At 35.6% G+C, this 25,240-nt stretch overlaps 1 protein-coding gene across 1 annotated transcript in view; it reads left to right on the top strand.

Moving 5' to 3' along the window:
* The window catches only part of GLRA3 (glycine receptor alpha 3), an 82,180-nt gene that overhangs the window by 39,271 nt on the left and 17,669 nt on the right, over positions 1–25,240 (top strand). Inside the window, exons 4-6 of the mRNA XM_058803795.1 lie at positions 6,117–6,340; positions 9,088–9,170; positions 19,179–19,316. Coding sequence (XP_058659778.1) covers positions 6,117–6,340; positions 9,088–9,170; positions 19,179–19,316 — 445 coding nt within the window. The remainder of the gene's footprint in view (positions 1–6,116; positions 6,341–9,087; positions 9,171–19,178; positions 19,317–25,240) is intronic.

Below are 25,240 nucleotides of genomic sequence, written 5' to 3' on the forward strand. Positions count from 1 at the left end.
GTCTACCAAATAAAGGAAGGCATCAGAGAAATTTAATATGGAATTCTCAAAATTGTATTTGATCTAATTTGGTTACATTTCTCTGAGGAGATGAAACAGAGGGTGATTTCAAATGCATATTTTCAGTAAAAAATTATAAAATTAGCCCATTCAGTCACTCATTGAAACCAGTCATTTTCAAAGGGCTAACATAAAATTAATTAATGACAAAATGGAATATATAGTACCAAAAATTCATTTGAATAAATGAAAAATCTCAGAAAAACTTAACTTTTCACTTAGCAAGAAGTACTTTCTGCTGTAGAGCAAAAACTTCTTCAGGGACACATCATTTGCTTGCAGAAAAAAAACCAGAATCTTTGGTCAACTGAGAACATGCCAAACACCAAATGAAGATAGAGGCTTAGTGTATGTTGTTTGTTCACGTAATTGTCATGTCCTTTATCATCTAATCCCTTATCTTACTGCTTAAAAGTGCAAACATTTTAAAAGCCCCTGAGCTAAAGCTTAAAAAAGCAATTACACTGAACAAGTTTCAAAATGTGATTTTAGTGTAATGCATTAGGAACACACAGCTTCCATTAAATATGGGAGTAGTATATAGAATCTTTAATTAATAAATATTCTAGGACATGCAGTAGGAGCTATGACAAATAATATTATACAGTATGTGAGTAGTAAATTAATCTTTTTAAGAATAAGCATCCTAGATATTAACTACCTTTGACTTCTGATGATTATAGTGAGCACAGAATGTAAAATCCAGTATTTCTACCAATAATAAACTCAACAAAATAAATCAATGCTAAAATAAACCAAACCCATCCATTTGCAATGTTTTATCCCTAAAAGGTATGGAAAGTAAGTAGATATTGTAGCACGTTGTTGAATTCAACTCATTTTGAATGCTTTGTGAAAAAGACAAGGGAGTAAGTAAAGAAAAAATTAAGGAGCTCTCTCAGAAACTACTGCCTATATTATTTTTTTAGCTGTGGATTGAATGATGGTCTGATAGCTCTGTGCTAACAAGCATCCCATAAATGACCCAATGCTCTATCTAAGGGAAAGACAGAACTGAAGTAGTTGCAGTAGCTTCTCATCCTTCATCATTTGTAATGGTGGCAAATGAGGTATGACTTATCCCGGAGAAAATAAAGCAAGGAATGTTCATCTGTGCCAGCCAGAATGCTAACAGAAACCATACCACTTCAGAATCCAAGGGAATGAAAGCAGGTGGCACACCTAGGGAGAGCGCTACATGCAGAAGTGGTGTATAACCGTATTTGCTGAACGGTAAATTTTAAGTGTATAAGAAGTCTGAGAGGTCTGATATTGCAGGTAGCAATGCTGAAGTACTAGTTTTAGCCAACTCTTTGCCAAGTGACTTCTAGTTCTATTGACTTCAATATGAATATTGATGGATGGTTATTGGAGTCAAACTCTGAAAGGAATTAGGTAAAATTAAAATAAAGTTTTAACCAAACCTTTCACAGGACCCCTATTGGGATATCTACTAGTTCTGAAATGTATGAGAAACAAACAAAACCAAGCTAAACCACTAAAACTTAACTTACCAAAAAGAATCCCAAACCCTAGAAATATTAAAAACATTAATACACACCTTAAAATCTACTGCTCAGAGGAGCTGTTCACTTGAATCCATCAACAGATTTTCTGAATAGCTCAATTAATTCTTAAATCTTCGTGAGATCAGAGTCAACTTAGTTGTCACCTAAACCTCCCATCCATCTGGGTCATCCTACTTAATGGAGGGAGCAGGAGCACCCACAATTTGCAATATAGATTAGGATTAGAGGAACTGAGCAGGCCTTATTGCTCATCCTCAGCCTTCATCGGCTGAAATCTAGACATCCTAATTACCCATAGTGTGTTTAGCCAAGTAACTTCAGGCAGGACCAGAAAGGAAAGCTTTCCATGTGTTTGCATGTGGAACCGAATAATTTTCCTTATACAGAAGAGTCACAGGAAGATTAGGAACAAAAATTGCAAGAAGTCATTTTCCTAAGGCACATCCATGAAGACATTGATGTCTGAGGGAGGAATCATGTGGTTCTAGAAAATCTGGACAAAGTAATTGATTACCTAATATGCAGCCACTGTACTTAAAAACAGTGAATAAATTTAAAATGGAAAGATGTTATTACCACAAATAAGGCCATCCTATCTAATTATACCAATCAAGGCAGCAATAAAAAGCATGTCAAATTGCATGTTTTTCAGATACCAAGACAGTTATTATGGAAAATATCAGAAGTAAAAATTAAAATTATCAATGTTTTCTTCTATGGCAGTGAAAATGAGCTTTCATTACAAGTGTCATAGTTAATTCACAAAAAAAAAAAATTTCTACAAGAACAAAATTTTTTATAGTGTCTTATGTTTACTCTTAACAGTGTTCTTCCAAAATCTGTAAGAACTTTTTCATATTAAAATTTTACAGTGAGTTAAAAGAAGGGAAGGAAGAATCCTTTGACTACATCATACAAAAGACAAGTCTAGATTTCACTTAGAAGTATATATTAGGCAAAATTATTCTATTTGGAATAGCAACAGAGAGAGTTCTGTAATTTATGCATGAAATTCTGAGGACTTGGTTCAAATAACAGCATATGTTCTTATGAGAACGGGTGATATTCAATGTTTAAATGAGGGGCATATTTTGGAATCTCTCAGATCTAGAAAGATTCCACATGAAGTGCATATGAAAAATGCTTTAAAGAAATAGTGATAATTAGGAAATTAGTATCTTGAAGATTTGTGGAAAAATCTCAAAAAAGCTACAATCTGTATGTTGTGGTGATATAGCTCTATCTGTACAAGTATAATGAGGTAGAAATCAAAATATCCTGTAAGTGTTTCAGATTTTACTGTGTGCTGGAAGTTATTAATCAAAATGTTAATACCAAGGTCCATAGTGGCCCGAGCCTTGGCATGGACAACAAAGAGCAATTACCTGATCTCCAATTTTTATTTTATTGAGCCTTATGAAGCAGGTGAACAGTATTCTGACCCTCTAAGAAGGTTCACCTTGTGCTAAGGTTTTGAAGCATGGTGAAACACGTGCAGACCCACGTCTCACTCTTGTTCTGTACGACCAGGGTACAGCAGCTGTTCAGAAAATGGCAGCCTTGAGGTTACAGATGAGGCTGTGGACGCCACCACAACTGAAATAATGATTTCTCCCTCCCCTCAAGGGACTGTTCTGTCACAGTTATTTGAATTAGGAGTCATCCTTTCAGGCAAAAGGATATAAAGGATATGTTCTCATAGCACATGAGAACACTGAGCCTCTTGTAGGATAACAAATCAATTCAGGCAGTTTGATTCTGGTGTCTGTGTTTGCATCAAACAACCCTACTTGTTTAAAGTAGTTAGGCCTTGTGCTCATAATGTGTAATTATAAACTGAGATGATGAATACTTGTCCTTCATAAAATAGCAGTCAAATAGCAGCCTCTTTCCTTTGATAGATTAGGATATGTATTTAAGTGAGTAATGAGTGCCAATGGCAGCATTTTCAAGGGAGATAACAATGAAAAATATTTCCAGTTGCTTCAGTGAGAAGTTTAACCCGGACTTTTTTCATCTTAAAAGCTGGAAACAATTTAAACCAATAAACTTTACTCATACTGACATACAGAATAGCTTAATATAATTTTGAAAGGATCACATCATTTGTTATTCTTCATTTTCCTTTTTCATTTGGCCTTCATGCTATGCATTTTTCACCTGTTCTGTCTCACACATGTGAGAAGACCTTTACTATAAAAATGATCCTGTCCATAAAGTCTTCATATTCTACTGAGAAAAGTAAAGTAAATAGACATACCTCAGGTTATGTAATTTAAAATATAAAGTTTGGATTGGGCAGAAATACAAAGTCTTGAGAGCTGTAGTGCTCCCACCCCACTGCCCCAGGTTTAGAGCTGTTTCCTTCAGTGCAAGGATCGCGCATGCTGGGAAAGGCAGTGGAGCCCTCATTGCTCCCACATCCTTCTTCCTCCTGTCCTTTTGATTTTGTACAGCAAGCTGGAATGGACTCTGGTACTACATGATATTTGGGATGATATTGGGATCATATTTCATGCAAAGAAATAAGAATATTTCGGGGGTTATTATTCCCTTTTATTAGAAGACACCAAAATACAGTTCTGTGAGCACTGAGGCACAAACTCGTCTAAGAGTTTTGTCTTACTTTGGAAACACACAGAAAATACAGGCTTGTTTTTACATCTGTATAGTACAAATCCCTGGCTCTGGTTTTACCACATCATGGTACTAATTATAAAAACACCAATGAGTTCTCGTAAGAACTTTTTATGACTTTTGAGGCTGTTCCTACCCATGATGAAAAAGAAAATGTCTTTCAGTCCTTTCCTGAAAGGAGTTGGGGTGTGTTTGTGTGTGTGTTTTTAACAAATTAATTAACAGTTTATTTCTTTAAATAAAGCAGTTGATTAACAATTCTAATGCATTTAATGTTGCATGCTTCCATTTGGTCAGAGAGCCCTTTTCCTGCACTGGAAAGAGTAATCTGAATTAATTTCGTTTTTCAAGTGTAGTTTTCTACTTACCTTCTTTGTGCTAAAAATTGTTAAAGTTATGTTAATATAAAATTCTTTAGTGGAACTTTCTCTATATGATTCACAAATATTGGCAAGTATTGGCAATACTTGGTAAGCATGTTTTTAGCATATTTGGCTACACTTACTTACTCAGTCAAGCTGAGTAATTAAATTGACCAAAACAGCAGGATGCTGAAGATATGAAAAACTTTCTCATGGATAAATGTTGCATATTGAGGTTCCTGTTGTCCTTTATTATGTCTGTTGGCATGATTCTTCCCCATTACATGCCCCAAGTTTCCTAAGAGAAATATTAATAAAATGCTGCATTTTTAACCAACAATTTCTACACCAATGGGGTTTTAACTAGTTAGTCTAACCTATTAAAACTAGTGTCCATAGTTTTTGGCTAAATTTTATTTCTCAACCCTGGACACCTAATTTCCCATTCTGACTAAAAAAGCCTTCTTGTTGAAATTAATTTTCATAATCTTTTTAACCATAAAAAAGTGATTCATTTTTACTTCTGTTATATTCAGAAGTGTCCTGTAAGGTCTGACATCCAGTTGCCATTTTCTCCCTGCAGCTAACCTATCTTTTTCTCTATTTTATTTTGATCTTTTTCATTAATGCAGTTCAAATAATGAGGAAAATCTTATTATGACCAATAAAAGTATAGTTCCTATGCCCTTATGTTCAGTCTCAGTTCTAAATGCAATGTAATGAGAAGCTATTATTCACCTTTATTTAAAACCAAGTATTTTCAGAGTGGCAAAGTTGTAAGAAAGTGGAGCCATAAATACATTTCTGACAGGATGTATGTGCAAAATGACTTCCAGAAGTTTGAAGTCATCTTTTCTTTAAAAGTCCTCTTGATTAAGACAGGAATTTCTGTAGAAATTCAGGTGACTACACCAGTGGCTAATCTAATTTATTATAAAGACTTATAGGGTCTCTACCCTATTTGAAGAGAGGAGGAACATGTGCCCTCCTCAGACTGCTGTATGGCAAGCTACTGCTCACACAATATCCCATAGGAAACTGAGGCACAGAAAGCCTGTGTGATGAGTCTAAAACTAGTAAGGATTAAAGAGAGAGAGAAAAAAAATAATTTAATTTCCCTTACAGTGGGACAGATTCTCACTGACAGAGAGAGAGGGAATGGGAATACCCCTGCCAGGGTTTGGGCAGAAAAAGGTAACACCATAAATCTCTTTTTATGCTTCTTATTTCAAATTCAAGACAAATTTGTGATAGAGTAGGTAGATAGATAAGGTAGAGTTATATGGAATTATATGAACTGTACATGGAGGTTGGATTTCCTTATCTTAGGACTTTTTTCAATTGCCCTGAAATGCATCTTTATTCTTATCCATTGTGTGCCACTAATATAAATAGGTATCATTCTGGCATTCAGCTAAGTAATTCTTTTGTCATCCACAGATGGACAGGGGATTACATGGCTAAGAAATGAAATAAAAGCTAAATCCCTATGCTTGATAAAGCTTTGCTTGTTTTCTCTTTTATTCAGGATTACCGAGTGAACATCTTTCTCCGTCAGAATTGGAATGATCCACGCCTTGCATACAGTGAATATCCAGATGACTCTTTAGATTTAGATCCATCCATGCTGGATTCCATTTGGAAACCTGATCTGTTCTTTGCTAATGAAAAAGGTGCCAACTTTCATGAAGTAACAACAGATAATAAGTTGTTGCGGATTTTCAAGAATGGAAATGTACTTTATTCCATCAGGTGAGTCTTTAATCTAATGGGGGTTTTGTCAGATAGAAGCTCAAAAGTATAATTAGGATTTTCTAAAACGTATATTCAGTTGCTAGTCATGCAGAACTATTATTTGTGAGTTTTGTATGCAGAATTTTGTCAGCATTCATTGTTTATATTAAAATAGAAAATGATCACTCATTAGTCATGCACATAGTAAAAGTAATAAGAAAAATTTCTTTCTAATTTTAAAGTACAGGTACTGAGCCTAGAGGGACTAGGGCACTGCACAGAACAAGTAATTCTGTAGTATTATAATTTGAGTTGGCCTATATACAAGTTTCAAAGTCTGTGGCCTCCAATGTCATGACAATCCAATGTTACTTCTTTTCCCCCTTTCTCAATACTGCAGTTGCTCTTCAACCTGAAAACATGTCCTGTTTGAGGAAGTATGACATTTATAGCATAGCCATTTACTCAACTCTGAAGATGGAGAGAAAACTGGAAAGTAATTTTTGAAAAGGTTTTAAGAAGCTGAAAGCAGTAATCTTAAGTATTGACAAAATCTAATTATCCCACTTCCCACCACTTTCATTTTAATAGAGACATCAGTAGGTATTTTACCACTGTCTTCAAAAAGCAAATCTAATCAGAAACACATTAGATGTAAGTGTGCTAATACCCCACTAGATTTGGTATTGAAGCAGTGACTCACGTCATGTGTGAAAAATGTTACTCTTTTCAAAATAAATATACTATTGTCCACTCAGTGTTTTGCTTTGCATGCTTTTATGACACTGAATTAATGGTAATTAGACTCTTTGAAGAGGCATCGGGAATCTCTAAACGCTCTGAATTCTGGAGAAAAAGAAAACTTTATGAATTTCCTTAATTGTATCAGTGGCGAGAATCTCCTTCCTCCTTCCCTCCTTCCAGTGCCATTAGGCAGCACTTCTCAAAGTTACACAAGGAGAAAAGGTTGGGTTAAAATTCTTATGAGGATTTCATATCCAAAAGGAGGTTAGTCTGCCACTCTGGGAACACAATCAATCTTCAGTGTCACAGCATGTATTCTGTCACTAGAAACAGATTCAGAGTAGATCGAAAGGATTCCTTCCCTGAATTCACGTAGAAATAGATCTAAATCAATTATCTGCAGACTGTCTGAGTCACCTCAAGAGGCACTGGGTGTTGTTCCACTCCAATCAAATAACTCCCTGCCTTGCCCTACTCCTTCCTAGTACGCACTGCACACAGTATAGACCCCACCATTCAGCTGAAACACGTTTGTATTGCAAATTCAATACAATTTAGAGCAAGTTCATAGCCACATGAAATGGGGTGAAAAACCCCAAATGTGAGAAATAGTATCATATTAAATTATAAAGGCAAACATCAACTCTGCTGAAAGCAGACACCAGATAGTTCCTCCATTTCTTATGAAGCCAGAAAGTTTATGTTGCCTTGATTTAATTAAGAGCTATAACAGTTTCTAAAACAAATTTAAAGTCATATCACTGGCATCTAGTTTAGTTATGTGCATTTGAGTAAGCTGACCTTCTGGTAAGGGGAGATATGCTAATTGCTATTATGCTGATATTAAAAGGAAAAAAAAAAGTTTCTAAATTTGCTTCTTTCTTTCATTCCCTAACTTCTCCTCATCTCTAATTGCATTGGGACAATACAGACAAAAAAATAATGGAGGGTAACAGTTCCCAGCTCAATGAAAGCTTAATATAAAATACTAAAATATTTACTGAAGCACAAATTAAAGTCCAGGTGCCTCTGAAATGACTTGCTGTATTACCTACTAGCCAGAATTTGCCTTTGGAACTATTTTCAACAGCATGGGAATAGGGGATGGGTCTGACTTCCCTCTTCAGACTCTCCCCATGCAGCTCTATCACTGTTTGGCTAAACATAAATTATAGCAACAATGAATCAAGAAGGTTTGGTCACCAACAAAAAATTAGGTAAAAGAAATATACAGCCACACTTGCCAGCTACTGCCCACTTCCCTTTAGCCCCAGTGCCAAAAACGTCAATGGATACATAGGTATATCCAGGGAGGGAAAACTTGTGCCTTTATCTCTTATAAATTCTTCTTTCTGATTCCTCAGAGAACTTTTACTCAAAAGATAAATTATTGTAAATAATGTATAAATTATTATAATAAATAAGAAATAAATTTTTACCTTAAAATTTAAAAATACCTCTTTGCTCATAATTTGCAAAGAATTTCACAGGAAGTATTAGGACTAACACTGTTACACAGCTACAGTTCAAAATTGCAGCCATATTTTGGTTTACCATCAATATCATCAAATGTTTCTTTAAGCCTTTGTGTTGACATTTTAAGCACTTTATTTTAGGACAGCAACACATAAAACTACTTTTCCACCATGACTGCTGGCATATGTTATGAAATTCTTGCAAATTTGGGTAAGTTTTATGCAAAGGCTTTGAAATACTGAAACTGTGAAATAATTCTGCTGTAGCACGAAAAGGCACACTGCTGCTGCATTTCTTTAGACTTCTCATTAAGTTAGGCAACGCTACTGAAAAATTTAGTTTTCTGGAAGTCTGTAAATTTATTTTCCATGCTGTCATACTAGGCTGAGTTGGATGGATTCAGCTAATAGAGACCTTTTTGAGAGCTTTCTACTGAAACATGTATTCTATTTCTAATTGCTTCCATTGTATTCGCGCATTTTTCCCGCACAGTTCTATGGCTTTTTTGGGGGTATGTTTTTAATGGCTTTTTTTTGTCCTTTCAGATTGACTTTAATACTTTCCTGTCCGATGGATCTCAAAAATTTTCCAATGGATGTGCAAACATGTATAATGCAGCTGGAAAGCTGTAAGTTTGCGTAATGTGTTATCCTATACATACTTTTGCAGAGATTACAACAGCTATACAGGAGGTAGGAAAACCCCTTGTGGTGGTACAAGAACAAATTTTCAAAATGAATCTTCTATTTTATCAATAGAATCTGTGAAGTATACATGATTTTGAGGAAGAGGTTCTTTCATACCTATTTGAACTGAAAATAGAGTTTTGTTTTGTGTAAATCTGAAGTTACCATTAAACTCAATGACAGTTTATGCAAATATTTCTGCACATAAGGTTTCACCATAAGTCTTTCTGTGTTCACACATGCAGGAGATAAATAATAGGGAGAGCATAAAGGGAACATAAGAATAACTTAGAGAAGTGATGGATGGGGCTTTATGTGAAATAAAATAATTATATTCTAACATATAAAATATTTTACTTATCATCTACCTTGATATCTTGTTACTTAAAAGAGGATGAAAAGTGTAAAGCAGCTATGCCATTTCAAGGCACAAACACACTCACAAAAGGAGAAATCAACTGTTCTGTCTGATGCATGATATTCTCATTTTCCTTGTGATATGAAGTATATGGGAATTGCTGTTTCCCTTAAATTGAGAAGACTTTGAAAGAGACCTGTAGCTGAAAAACCCTCCTAATGATGCAAAGAACAAAAATAAAATAAAGTAAAGCATTCTTTGAAAGCTTCCAGCAATTTGAAGTTAGTGAAAATAAATGACAGGAGTAAAAAGTATTCATCTAAAATATCTAGATTTACAGTTTTAGGGCCAACAAGAAAAATATTTCAAAAAAATAAAAGAATTATGCTTATAGAATGAACATATTGGATTGTTTTAAATATATCATACATCAGAAACACAACAAATATAATTTTATTAACATTTTTTTGAGTTTTTTTCTTTTACTGGAACAAAGCAGCACCTAGGCGAAGGGGAGGTAATTATCTATCAGTCAGTATGTCAGAACTGTTTGTTGTATGGTGTGCTATTTATAGACTATTGCAGGGTGAGTACAAAAGCCAGATCTATCTTTTATTACAATGGACAGATGGTAACATTATGAAGCAGCCTTTCAATATGAGGGCAACAGCTGAATCTGACAGCAGAAATTTTCTTGACTAAAATGGAGAGATAATTATTTGCTGCAAATGTCAAGGAATTTAGGACAATATAATATACCCAGTATCTGAGCAAAACTCCACAGCCAACCTGAGCAGACAATCCTACTGATAACCTGTATAATTAATGTGACTAAATAAAAGGTTACCAGGAGGCAGTTGCATCAGAGTACATGCAGATGGCAGGTCTACTCACTAAATACAGTTATGCTTCAAAGAGGGAGTATCATAGTGTTTGACTGAGCAAGCAAAATGTATCATTAAAAATGCTTTGAGATGTTTTGAAGCTTTTGCTTTAACAGCTTCATAAACTCAGCTGCAATTTTTCCTCTCTTTCAGCTGTTGTGAGGACAGGTCACACAACAACTGAGCATTCTTGAACAAGCAGGCATCTGGTTTGCTTTAGAGAAACCTTGCAGGAGGCCACAGTTCCCACAAACTACACCACAGGGAACCAACATTTATTAGTTACATGGCACTGTGGATGTTCTACTGTATTTTCCAGCAGAACATTTTTCACTGAAGTCTTGTTTTTAATCATTGAGTTCAGTGGGCGTAAATTCCCAGCTGCACATTCACATGGTAAGGAGAGGTTCTCACAAAAGAAGAGCTGAAGAAAATACAGATGAGTGCTTCAAATTCTTTATTCACAAAGAAAGATCAAATTTGATTTCATAAGGAAGTTGCAAGTAATAAAGCTTTTCCCATATTGCCTTGTCTAATTCTATTTTACCTGTAACTTCAGACATCAAAAAACAACTATGGGAAAACATGATGGCCTGCAGCATGTGGGAGCTCTGGATATGCTTACATGTCTGATAGCAGAATAACCAGTTAGGTTTGCAAGACCAAGGCAGCAGTTCCCTGAGATTATTTTGGGACAGATCCAAAACTGTTACATACAGTGACCTAAGTCCCAAGATCCAAGACCTTTCAGAGCAGGAATTCACCTGTCCATAGCCAGTTTCTCTGTACAGGAAGGACAGGAAAGGAAATAAACAACTTAGAAGTGTTACAAAAAATATCTACATGCCAGGAAGAAGAGTGATCAGGTAAAAAAAAAAAAAAAAAAAAAAAGTTTATATGAGAGTGAACTCTGATCAATTTCCAAAACTTAGGAAAGGATGAGCAGAAACACTCAAATTCCAGACTCTCTGGCTAAGAAAAGACATCTAGTTCTATTTAAAATTATAGAAGATAAAAGGAGGATGATGCATTTGGCATTTTCCCAGGCTTCACATCAAATCTCCCGAGGTAAGAACTGACATAACCCTGAGAGCCTGATTCCATCCAAGCATCTCTAATTTCTAGGCCACAGTGTCATACTCTGCTCTGGCTGTCTGCCTTGCATTTTTTGGTGCACAGTGAGACAATGTAAACAGGGGGATCAAAGCAGTAACCCTAGTGGTTAATGCCTTGTCTGGGGAAGTGGAAGACATTTGGTTTCAAAACAGAAAACACAGTCCTCTCATGTCCTGAGTGAATGATCTGACCACCAGGCTGTGTTATAGCTTGGTTTGCATGAGCAAATCAGCAGTAGCTGTGCTTCCAGATGTTTCTTTTTGAAGTGGGGATCACTGCTGTTTTTTCCAAGTTGTGTAGGACATTGTACATTATGAATTTACAAGGCACATTTGTCTCACAGTTTCTGTAAACTGTGTCTGATCTTGCAAGACGTGCTTCAGAAGGTGTCACTGAGAAAATTAGAATCAATCACCTATCTTTTTTTTTTTTTTTAACTCAGGTTACCAGTGGGTTGCAAAGACTGACAATTATAACAGACAGATTATGGGCTTTGTTTCTCCTTTAAGTAGTAATTTCTTTTAGTACTAGATACTTTCCTTCAGTATTGATATGGTTTTTCCATCATAGAAAAGTCTGACAGAAAAAATCCTGTATAGCTTTTATTCCCAAATGATATCTTTATTTTTATCTGGCTCATGCAACGTTTTCTCCAAGGTCAGTCTGAGCAGCTGGATTTGCCCCTGGTAAAAGTACTTCATTAGATCATGAAGTGTCTGAAAAATATTTCATTAGAAATGTCTTCTATTTTTAAAGGATTTATTTTACCAAATCATTTCTCAGCAGCTACAATAGCTGCTTTTTTATCTTAGAAAGGGAACAAATGAAAATGCACATATGAAATAATCCCTTCTACAATTCTATGCCTTACACCAGGGAAGCCTATAGGCATGTGGGATAATTTTAGTTTTATTCTGCTTGAATAAGATACAAAGAAATGTCAACCAGATATGTATTTATTTCTGTGGCCTGTCTCCCCACAAAGATTTTTTTTTCTTTCATATACTAGAGGTTGTTGTCTTTCTTTAAGTCTCTCTTTTACCTCACAGCATTCCTTTACTCATAAATTACAATTATAATTTTATGTGACATTTAATATCCCTGAATTTTCAAAGAATATTGAAAATACTAAGTTACAAAAGAAAAAAGATTATGAAAAGCAGCATAGGTAAGGTATAGAACACTTTCTTACCTCATAATTTTAATTTGATGTTGATTTTTAAATTAAACAGTGACCCTTTTTTTCCCCCTTCTGATTTATGGGGGCTTTTTAGTCTTTCTAAGCAATCATGCTCCTGTCTTCTGGATTGTTAAAGAAAACTCCCTCTGTACTACATTATTATTTGCACAATTTCTCTCCCCCCAGTCTCTAATTTGGAGATTGTACAAGTGGAAAAATGGGTATGCAGGCTGCAGCAGTACAAGTTAATGCATTACAGAAAAGTGTAATGTGTACATTTTTCCTTTTCCCACAACAGCACAAAGACAACATAGGAAAGTTAAAATAACTGGAGCATATTTCTAATCTGCCAGGGAATTCTCAGGTCTCTACCTGAACAACAGAAATTATGGACACACTAGGCCAATGCCTGTCTGCGCAGAAGGTGTAGAATCATACTGCTTCTCTCCTTTCCACTTTAGCAGCACAAAAATTATCAGCTGCTGAGGCTGTGATTGTTATTCTGCAGGTGGGTGACTCCAACTATTGTGTCTATCTGAAGCGAGACAAGAGACACCACAACAAAGATCAGCATACTTGTCATCAGCTCCTGCCCAATGCAGGATAAAAGGGCAGTAGGAACTGCACAACTGCTGCTGACATACACAAACTAGAATAAAAGTGATAGCTGAACACCTATAGGCTTCAGCAAAAATAGTAGGTTTGAGAGATGTGCTAGAGTGCTGAGCTGAAATGTTATGTTTTTCCAAAATCCAGGCTAAGAAGAATAACCCTATAACTGCCCAGGGAGACATTCCTTCAGAATGACTTAGAGGGCAATGCAAGGGGCAGACACTTTTCAAAGCAGCTCAGAAGTACATTAAATAAAATCCTGCCTTCTTGGAGCTCCAACAAAAATTTAGCCTTGAAATGAATCACAGCTCATTTCTGAAGCTAATATATTTAGTGCATAATGTAGAAGAATTTGTTCTAACCTCAAGGCAAAGGCAGATTCCTTAGCTCTGTCTTATCTTCCCCCTGCTACGTTGCTGGGAATTTAGGACACAATTCAAATTGTGCCATGCTCTTAGGAACAGCAATGTGCAGGCAGCCTGTCCTGGAGGCAAGCTGATGGGATGCCCGACAGAAGAGCAGTGGAATAACCCTAGTCAACATGACTGTAGTCCTTGCTTCAACTGGGGACCTAAAGAACTGATGGGTTTGGACCTGCACCTTACTAAAAATTAAAGAAATGAGAATGGAATTTAGATAAATCACTGGGATATTTTAAAAAATGTAGTTGAACTAAACTCTTTTGCAAAAAAGCCAGATACTCTGCTCAGTTTTTTCACATGCTGAACATGGGTCTGTTTATTGAACATGAGGAAAAGAGTTGGGTTTTAATACACCTGTAGGTATTTTAAAATTACACAAGGGAAGCACAGCCTTCTTGTAATGAAAAAGAATGAATAGAAAAATTTACTGGATATATTAATATTCAGCTGGATCAGAAGTTTGCTCATGGCTTGGAAAGGTGTGCTAAAGGAGGATGCAAATAAAAGCAAATAAAAGAAATAAGACTGTGTCAGCAGATATGATAAAGGAATTATGTTGGGATTGCCAAGACAATGACAGTTCAAAGGTGAGGAGTCCCTAAAGGTACAGGGGAGATGCTTGCTTTGAAGAACATCTTTCTGTAATGGTGTAGTCCTTGTAGTCCTTGGAAGCAGGAGAAGAGATTTAACAATTTAACACTTCAACACTACTTCAAAACAAACTTGTTCATTATTCACTGTTTTGTCTATGAGACAATGGGCTTTTAATGCCTACCACTGATACTGTATTAGCTAAAATAAAATCCTCCTACTTTTAGCGTGCAACTGATATAAACATCTTGGTTCCAGTAAGTTCTATAGAGTAATGTGGACTGATGTGGCTTAAATGGGACACTATGTATTTAAGGCAGGCTTTGTTACTATACTTTCAAAATTGAATGAATGAAAAGTTGATATTTGTTATTAATGGTAGTGCAAAAAATACAAAGATACAGTCTAATTCTTTCTTTCAGAAATCTCATATGAGTGTTGAAAACAACTTGTTAACACTGTTTCTGAAAAGATATCTTTTTCTGGGAAAGATGAGTCAGACCAAGAGAAAAGTTTGGTTTTTCTTTCAAGACACTTTAGATGCCCTTGATATTTAGAAATATTTCAGTAGGATCACATTGTTTTTTCCTGAAATTTTTCTGGAACCTGTAATTGAAAATGCTGAAAATTTTCACTCTAGCTAAACAATTTTCTGTGCTGTCTAAAGGCTAAAGTTACTATGTCTGTCTTGTCAACCATCTGCCAGTTTGTTTATGGATTACATCAACTAAATAAAATACCACTTAAATTCAATTTTAGTTGATGTCCAGTTATTCAAAATCTTTCATCAACTATTCCAAACACAAGTCCTGAGAACTACTTTTCATCAATGCCCTGTCTCTTCCACCTTCTCCCTCTGTTAGTGTGACAGAATTTTACTTGCATTTTGTCACACTTATCACCTGTTTCAGAAAACATAGTTTTCTAAAATAATATTTCTGCAGACCAAATCCAAGTTTCCCAATTGTTCCAGGCCTTCTTCCCTTCTAGTAAATTATAAATGTTCCCTAGTTTGTCATATTCTTCCCAGGCAGAGCTCTTAGTCTGCTATTATATGCTTCATTAGCTAATTACCTGGAATGACTTCAGGCTCCTGAAAATTACTTGTCTCTCTAAGAGAACTGTACACAAAGGCTACAGTGCCATGCATTCACAAAGTTCTTGAGTTTTCCTGAGAAATACTCCCCCTGGAAACGTTCTCTTCCTGGGATTATGTCTTTTTCATATAATTACCAACAATTTACTGCCTGCTTTTGCATTTTAAATGTGCAAGACCTCAGACTTTGGGTTAATAGAGTAGTAATGTAACCTCACCAGCGCTATAACTCCTGAGAACCACTTTTCAAACATAACAAGATTGTTTTTTCTATCCTTTCTTTGGAGTTCCATGAGGATGCCATTTAGATTTTGTATAATTAGTAATATCTTTATAAAATCAAGTAAGAGTGAGTACTGCACAGTAGCCAGACAAAATGAAATACATTGCTAACTGCCCTCCTCTTCAGCCACAGAAGCTGATGTTTGTCCTTTAAAACACAATTTAACAGCTTCTTGCCTTCCCAGCCTTCATTCTTTCATGCCCTGCAAACCCAAACCCTGGTGCACTGTGTTTCAGTGATAGAAACCTTTTGTAGTCTACTTGGTTTAGTTTAAGTTGGGCTGGTCCTGAAGAACATGCTAGATTATAGCCTCCATTGCTTTCAGAATTTCAGGTAGAATAAAAATTTCACTTTTTTGCACCTGTGAGCTGCATCCTCATATACTACCTAGTCTAGTGACTGACTGTCCTTTTTTCAACAATAAAATTTATCCACTAGGAACTCCCTGGTGGATAAACATTGTACTTCCCAGCCACTGGTAATAAAAATATCTGGTAGCAATCTAAAATAGTCACCAATACCACCTCATAGTCAGAAAAGAAAAGCTTCTGGTTTAATGAGAGGCTAAATATCATTTTGGGTTGCAGTCAATCCCTTATAGGCCCTAAAGAGAAATCTCTTTTTCTTTATAACTGCTACATATTTCAGCGTAGTTCCTACAAGTTGCATAATATCTCTAACAATATAACTGACACATATAGCACAAGCTTGTACAGGTGGCCACACATCATTCAGAATAAAGCCCTCATATTTCAAGACACACTTTACTGCTCCTTTTGCACAGTGATAACCATGTAATGAAACACAACTTCCCATATTTTTTATCTCATAGACCATTTGGAAAATACACACAGTGTATTTCTAATCTTCAAAAGCAGACCAGTATCAGCAACAGGCATTTAGACTTTTAGTTAAATTTATATTATTGAATGACATTTTTTAAAAATTGTTTTAAAGATAATGCACATTTGTTAATCAGGTAGCAAGTAGGCAAGAAACAAAAGCTCAGGTGGACTTCAGGTTTAGTATTTCTAGAACAGGACAGGGACAGTTATCACAATTAATCAGCAGAGGTCTCAAAATTAGTGTGCCAGGAGACTGTATTTTAGGCTCATTGCATACATAGCACCACATAACTAAACTCTAATAGTATAAATACTACACTATGGTAACCACTGGGTGTTTTAAGGAGCGATTTCTATGAAAATGTGTTTTTCCCCTTATGCATACAGCACCATGAGCATTCTGAGTGTTAAGCAGTGTACTATTCAGCAGATCCTCTTCATAAAATCAATTGAAAAATACATTTTCTTTTGATTTCATTCAATCTGATTTAATTTAACATACTAGTGGAAATATTATAATATTTTAAATTTAATTGGTATAACAGAGACTCACATCTCCATTCAGTTCTCTATATTTTAAGACACTTAATTTATGCCTAGGACCTTGAGTTACAAAACTGAAGTTACAGTTTTGAATGCTAACACTGTATTTGGGCATTTAAAATGTAAACGTGACAAAAACTAATTACTACAGCAGCATTTTCAATATGCTGCTATTATTTGTATTGTATTGCATTATAGAAGAATTAGTGGGCAGAGTAGAAAATAAAAATTAAAAGCATGCATTAGAGATGAATGAACCTGATTTAGAAAAATAAATTTTGACACTGCAGTTGTTTCTTGCCAGTTCAATGAGTTTTACTCAGGGAATATCACTTCTGGCCATAATCTATATGCTTCAAGTGGTAATCTGCTTTACACACAACTGCTTTTTGTCTGAATTCATGCAAAGTTTGATAAGATATATACTTCTGATTTTTCACAGTTTATGGCATTTAATAGTGAATTTTAACTGTGTTATGGAATATTATGCAATTGATAAAAAAGCAAGTATTTTATTGATATATGCTTGTAGTGGCTTGAGCAATGTCTGAACTTAATTACTTATTTAAAAAGATATGGTGGTCTCATTTTTATCATGTTAATCCAGCCTCAAAAAAATTGCTGAGTAAATCAACAGTCAGGCTGAGTTCCTGTGAATACACTGCATAAAGATTCTCCCCAAAAGAAACATCAAGAACTTAGAAGGAAGAAGAAGTGCTGAAGATATTTTTTCATTTATAAACACTAATTCTTAGCTCCTAGTTTCATTCAACATAGATCAGAAAAGAGGAAATTATCTCAGTTTTGAGGTCAGCAGATCAGGTCACTGAATGCGATTTATAGGTGTATTAAAAGAGTAACAAAGTCATTGAATATAATGGAGTAAGATTTGTGCCCACACAGCAAAGAGGTTCTTTTTTTGCTGAAACTCAAAATGTCAGTAATTTTGTCCAGACCGTTATTCTAAGAAAGTTCTGAACAATATAGTTTAAACAGTAATTTGTTACTTAAAGTTTAAAAGATTTTCTTGTTCTCAACAGATTATTTTCAACAGCTTATTAATACTGGACTAAAGCAGAAAGGAAATATTGCAATGAAACTGAAAGCTATATAAATCAGATGAAAAAATTCTTTTACCTTCTGGTTCCTTCTAGCACATGTGCTTTAAAATTGAATGAAAATATGAAGCCTTTTCTTATTTAGAAATAAAATTTGAATGAAATGCCCGAGAAAGTTAACAGATCACATATTCAGAAGAAATAGGGGTATTTTCCCCAATGATATCCTATGTGAACATTTATCTGGAGAGGGAAATAGAAGGAAAAAGTACTTGTCTGTTGCAAAGACTGGGCCTTGATTAGTCTCAGTCTTTTGCTGTTATAGCTAATCATATACACATACATGAGGTATGGACAAGTGCAGGAGTCTGAATATTAAAGCTGAATGCTTATTAATATCATTATATGTCACACTCAGTTAATATGAGAGGATTATAATCAATTGCTTTCCCATGTCTTGTTCCAGTTTCAGAGAAAAGCAATTTTTCAATTCAACTAATACTACTGCAGAATTTTGAATTCATTGTTGTCTTTGAACAATTTGCACTTAACCATTCAAACTGACATAAATCCATAAGCATAACTTTGACAATCCACATTTCACCTCAAGGAGGAAGAGATTTGAATGTCTATTTTATCCTTCATGGGTTGAGGAGAAAAAGATGTTCCCAAGCACCAAAGATATTTTAGATGTTTAGCTAATTTAAATGCTTTTGTTGTATCCATTAATAGACCATATAATTATAAGGATTTAAAAGAGTTTCATAAGACATCTGTTTTATCTCTTCCAATTCAATGTGGTATAAAATGGCAGATAAAAATTTGTGATTAACAGGTACAAGCAGACTCTGTGTATTACCTCCTTTGAATAACATTTATTAAAATATTTTAATTTGATATGTTACTGCTTTTCAAAGCTTGCAGCAGACTTAGAGTTTATTTGGGTTTTTTCTTCATTTTAGTTGGATACACAATGAATGATCTCATTTTTGAGTGGCAAGAAAAGGGAGCGGTTCAAGTAGCAGAAGGTCTCACTCTGCCACAGTTTCTGCTGAAAGAAGAAAAGGATTTATGTTACTGCACCAAGCATTACAACACAGGTAATAAAGTGATTACAACTGAAAAGATATTTAACATTTTTGTTATAATAAATGTCACAGTTGGGGTATATTTTAAATGTTCTCGCAGAATTCAGAAGAGGGTTAAAATATACAGGTGCTTTGTGCAAGGTAATGCAGCGTTAATAACTGGCAAATAAACTGAAAGACTGAAGACTGAACAAACTTTAATTTTAGGTACCTTAAGAAAATACAGAGTTGAAATAATGCAGAAACTGTTCATTCAGGGGCTTTACTTGTTCAGTAGGTGCCGTGACCATATTTACAATGTAGGGTCTGAAGAACTACTGAAATCCATGCAGTGCACTAATCACAGCCTGGCTCAGTCAGGAAAAAGGGACACAGGGCTGCCCAGCCAAGTTATCCCTGCCCTAGTTCACAGAGCAAAGGGGCAATGTGAATGAGCTGAAAGGATTCTTGGTGTGCAATGGCCAGGTGTACAAACTATTCATGAGCATGCAGTGACAGGACAAGGGTGAATGGATCCAAACTGAAAGAGAGTTGGTGTTGATATCAGGAAGAAATTCTTTATCGTGAGGGCAGGGAGGCACTGGAACATGGTGCCCAGAGAAGCTGTGGCTGCCTCATCCCTGAAAGTGTTCAAGGCCAGGTTGGATGGGGCTCTGAGCAATCTGGTCTAGTGAAAGGTGTCCCTGCCCATGGCAGGGGAGCTGGAGCTAGGTGATCTAAAGACACCTAAAGGGTGTCTCAACTCCAGCCATTGTATAATTCTCTAAATCTATGATACTGAATTGAGGCCTTTGTTGAGCTGAGATATTTAGCTCATCTCTGGGATTATTTGAAAAAAGGGGGAGATTAACATAAATAATATAGTTATTATGTTTTTATCTTAATTATGAAAAACTATTTTAATTACTGAACAATCACAAGTACAATAATCCTGAAGCGCAAAACCTAAGAATGCGCAGTTTGTGTATTCTCTTAAAAAAAAGAAGCTAAAACTCCTCCATTCTAATCCATATATCTTTTAATTTTTAATCTCCAGTATGATTAAACTTGTCTTAAAATTTAAGATTAGAATGATTCATTTGGATTCTGCTGAAATGTCAGGGAGAGAAAAATCGAATAAGTGGTGTTTATAAGGAAAGTCCTGCTATGATCAAAATTAAGGAGGAGTGCTTTCCAGCACTGAGTTTTATCACAACTGCAGTGCTGCCCTAAGAGAAAGGAAGGTTCTCTCAATTTCCATTCAGAGGAGGAAGATACTGATAGAGATATTTTGAAGTGTTCTCTAAAATAAATTGGAAATACTTAATATGCACTTTTTTGTACAAATAGTAATATCTGGATGATCCTTGAAAACCTTCTAAAATTTGTGATATGTATCCCATAGCAGAGTAATTTTTTCACTCAGACATTTCTTTGTTAATGATATTATTCCTTTTTGCCTTTCTACTATAATCCTTATGAAAATAAGAAGGTTTTATTTTCATTATTTTCTAGTCTCCTTTGAGATATACAAGTAATTTAGCCCTTCTTTTTAGGATTCTCCTGCTTTTGTACCATTTTAATCAGGGTCTGTAATTGCATTCTATACCCTGTTTATGATATTAACTAATGAGACATCATGGTATAGAGTATTCTTCTCTTCTTTCTAAAGTTCATTTGCATAACATGATGCATCAAAAATCTCTGAGAAATTAAGACATTACTGTGATGCTTAACCTCATACTGAATGGAAACCTGGTTTGAAATCTCAGAATTTCCAATGATTTCTGAACTCTCCGTGCAAAGCTGAGTTGTACTCTTACTCATTTGTCTGAGAACTTACATTATAATCATCCGAGTTTAAACCTTGTGATTTTGACTAAAATTTCATTTTTTTCAATATTTTGAAGGCACTACATTTTTCTTCACAACCTATGTTTCAAGCCTATTAACTTAGTATCAATTTTTATCTAAGGAAAAGTAGGAAAATATGCTATGCCTAGGTACTTTATGTTAGGTTATGTGGGTTCAACTTGTATGTACTGTTTTTCACTGTGGCCCTAAGCTGAGTACAGAAGCAGGAGCAACAGGTGTCATTAACTGCATGTGAGCCTCACGATTCTGAAGATGTGGCTACAAGTGTGCTTGTGTCTGCAATTCTGCCACATTTAGATGAGAGGAGGATTTTACTGCAATAAGTCTGGGGGACACTGTGGCCAATCAGCAGCCTGTTGTACTCTGTATTGCTTTGGCCAAACTGCATTTCTGTGGCCAAACATGCTCTAAGATGTGAGTGCAACCCACAGGCCTGGAAAGATGAAGCTCATGCCTGTACTGAGAAAGTAATTTGAACATTTAACTTGTCCACAAAAAAAAATCAAGGCATTTGATAACACAGAAACCTTGGAAGCCTGGATGCAGTTAGAGGATGGGAATGTTAAAAGATGTCAGCAAAAGATAAAGCAATTGCACAGCTGTGGGACCTGCCTGTGATGGGCAGGGGGAAAAAATATGATGCTGATGCTGAGCAGCAGGTGGAAAGATATGTCCTCAACAGAGGAAGCAGCTGAGTGACCTGCTCTGAGTTACAGCATCAAAATTACAGGTACAGGACTTTGTCAGGGCAAATCAGAAAGAAAAGGTGGTTTTACCCAAAAAGGACTAAATTTATTGTGAGAGTCTCCTCTTCAAGATAACAGTATTTTGTTCAAAATATTATTTTTTTTTAATTCAAATCTTCAGTATGAAGCAAATTTAATTAGATTAGAGGGGTTTGGTTTCTAGAAGAATAAGAATTTATTTTCTTTCTTTGTTACAATCAGTATTATTAACTACTATTTGTAGGCTAAAACCCCATAAACATTATATTAACAACTATTTTCACTATGTCACTTGGATACATGACCAGTACTGTGCTTTCTTAAGGCTTCTGCAATGAGATACTGTGGGCAGATATGACCTTAGGATACTCCACAAGAACCAAAATTTACAAAAAGCAGATTTAAAACATGATCTGAAGTCTGTTTCTCTGGCCTATGACAGATTAGATAAAATGAATTCTTAAAATAATGCTAAGCAATTGCAGCTGGTATGCAGTAAGTGACCAAAGAAGAGTTTTCAAATTAAATTTAGTAACAACACAGAATGGAAAGCTCTTCTGAGACATCCTGTAAAAAAGAAAAAAATCCCAAAATTCTCCCTATGAAGCAAATTAGCATGAAGCTTCAGGACAGTATGTGGAAACTCATCAGTGTATGTCCCATCGGTGTTTCATGCTCAGTTGAAAATGGTTCACTGTAACCAGAGTTCAAAAAATAAACTAAATATATGTCTAAATATAGAGACATACCAGTTTCAACAACAGTCCAGCAAAATGGTTCATCAAATCTTGTGTTCTGAAGTGACACAGCAATATTTCTGACAATTTTCATGTTTTGCATCCACAGGCATATCCTCAGTGACCAATTTGGAAAGTGAAGTAGAATCATAACAACCAGAAAAATCACACATGAACCACTTTCATTACAAGGATAGTCTTGCTTTGCCACATTCCTATGTGACATTAATTGCTTCCCTGGGCTGTTATGCAACACCTAAATGTTATTTCAGACACAGCTGCAAAAAGCCCAATATACATTAGCGTGAATTGATACATAATGGCATTGGCTAACAGGCATAAATAAGTCTTGGCTTTACTCCTGCATCATGGATAATGCTTTACACCCACACTTGAGGGATGCTGCTCAGAACTGGCATAGGTCTAATAATGCCTTTTGCATCAAAGAATTGGATGTAGTGGTCCTGGAAACAGGGGAGCTACGATAGTTGCACTCACCACCAGATCTGATAGATTCTGTGTGTAACCATTTCTGATAATTGCAATCTTGATGAGCAGCATGTTTCCTTAGCTCCACACTTCCCATCTGACTTCCTAATATGCACATCCCAACCACAATTCTTTCTCATGATCCCATTTGTTCCCCATCATCAAAAAAGGTGCTTAACACCTGTAGATTGCAGCCTTTCTAAGTCTCACCTTCAACCAACATAGCGCCTTATATTCAGCCATCTTGTTGCCAGCTGGATGACATTGATTAAAGAAGACATAACTTCAGTGTCTTACTCTGACAACAACTTAAAACCTTGCTTGTGTTGGCAAACACCTAAACCACTCTTTCTGAGACTATAGGAGTGCTTTTTAGGACATGACTTTTTAACTCCCTCAGGTTTGTTTTTTTTCCTAGAGCATTTCTCCTCTACAAAAAGGAAGTTTGTACTTTTTACCCAGGAGATAGTCTATGGATGTGAAATCTCTGAAGCTGCTCATTCCTTCACTGAAAAAGCAGAAATTATAAACACTTTGTAAATCAGAGCCCATGGCAGGCTGAGGATGTGACCATCCCTAGGCACACGAAATGGCGCTGTCTGACTCCAACAAGGCTCTTTTCTCAAGGGCAAAGAGGCCACAATTGTCAACCCTGCACTGCTCAAAATTTGAGCATTCTACTTGAAAGATTTATTGAATGAAAATTCATCATCTGTCCTGAAGTGGAAACATTACATCTAGATGTCTCTTTAGTTTATACTTCTCCCGTCTCTGTCCTGGCTAACGCAGTGCAGCACATGACAAGTCTTTCACATCACAAACCTTCTGTTCAGCTTGATATCTCTCAGGCTCCCAAGCCTGGGAGACCTGCTGCCAATCCACCCCCAGCCTGTATCAGGGCAGGGGTTTACCCTGTCCTCATCACCCATCTGTGCATTTGTCTGCTGGCTTCTCCAGCCTATGAATGTCCTGCTCAATGCAGCTCGGTTCTCCTTTCTGAGGGACATGAGAACCACAAATGCAAATTTATCAAGATGGATTTTCTTTTCCATATTTATTTTCAACTCTTGTACTGCAGTCATTATCACCCTTACACCAATGTCAAGTTTACCACCTGCCTCAGTATTTTTTTCCAAAAAAAGCTATGTAAAGATACTTCCCTCCTGTCCAGGTATCTATGGAGTCAAAACAGGTGACAGCCTCAGCACTGATTTCTCCCAATATACTGCTGATATGAACAGACTGGGACTTGAAACAAAGACTGAATAGTAGTACATTTCAAGAGTCATTTAGTGAATCTTGGCTTTAGATACATAGACAAGTGCATGTAAATGAAAATTTATCTAGTTCTATGTGTTAGACACTGGAAAATCATAATTTCTTTTCTGGCTGCATGAAGATAGATATGGTGTTTTATCTATTTGATGACGATGAAAACATGAGTACTTTTATAAGCAGCTTTTATCAACAAAATATACTCAAATTGCAATTTATATTAAAGTGCAAATTGGAAAGTTTCTAGAGACTACACTTACCAAATGCTTTTTTTATTATCCTGACTTCTTCTTAGAAAGGTATGAAAATTATTTCAGCTAAGTTTACTTATATGCAATCAGTTTTATAGGTAAAAATATTTTGAAATAATGAGCTTTACATACACATAATTTATGAATTTCATTTTTTGTTTAAAAAATTTCATCACTGGAAGGCAGAGGAACAGAAAGCATTTAGCTGTATTTCATAATAAGTAAAGCAGAGTTGGTCTCAAACAAAAGTGTCACATTCTTGGAAGAATAAAAAAGGAAATGTCTTTACTGAAAAAGGTCAAATCAAGTGGACTGCTTTTCTTGTGGTGATCCTGATAATGACTCAAACAGGAGAGAAAGTAAAGGGGACAGTATTGCCTCATGGAAAAGTCAGTTTATATATATCGTTCTCCTTTATCTTCTCTATGAAGATCATCTGCTATTCTGACTGCAGTCTTGGCAACATAACATGTTGTTGCCAAGAGATGATAATTGCAATCTTAATTTTAGCAGATGCAGAGAAAAAAGAAAACACTCAACAAAAGGCAAAAGGAAAGTGTTGGTGGTCTATGTGGTCCCTCTTATGGCAATACAGTTTATTTTCT

The sequence above is a fragment of the Ammospiza caudacuta genome, chromosome 4 (assembly GCF_027887145.1).
Source record: "Ammospiza caudacuta isolate bAmmCau1 chromosome 4, bAmmCau1.pri, whole genome shotgun sequence".
NCBI classification, from domain to species: domain Eukaryota; kingdom Metazoa; phylum Chordata; class Aves; order Passeriformes; family Passerellidae; genus Ammospiza; species Ammospiza caudacuta.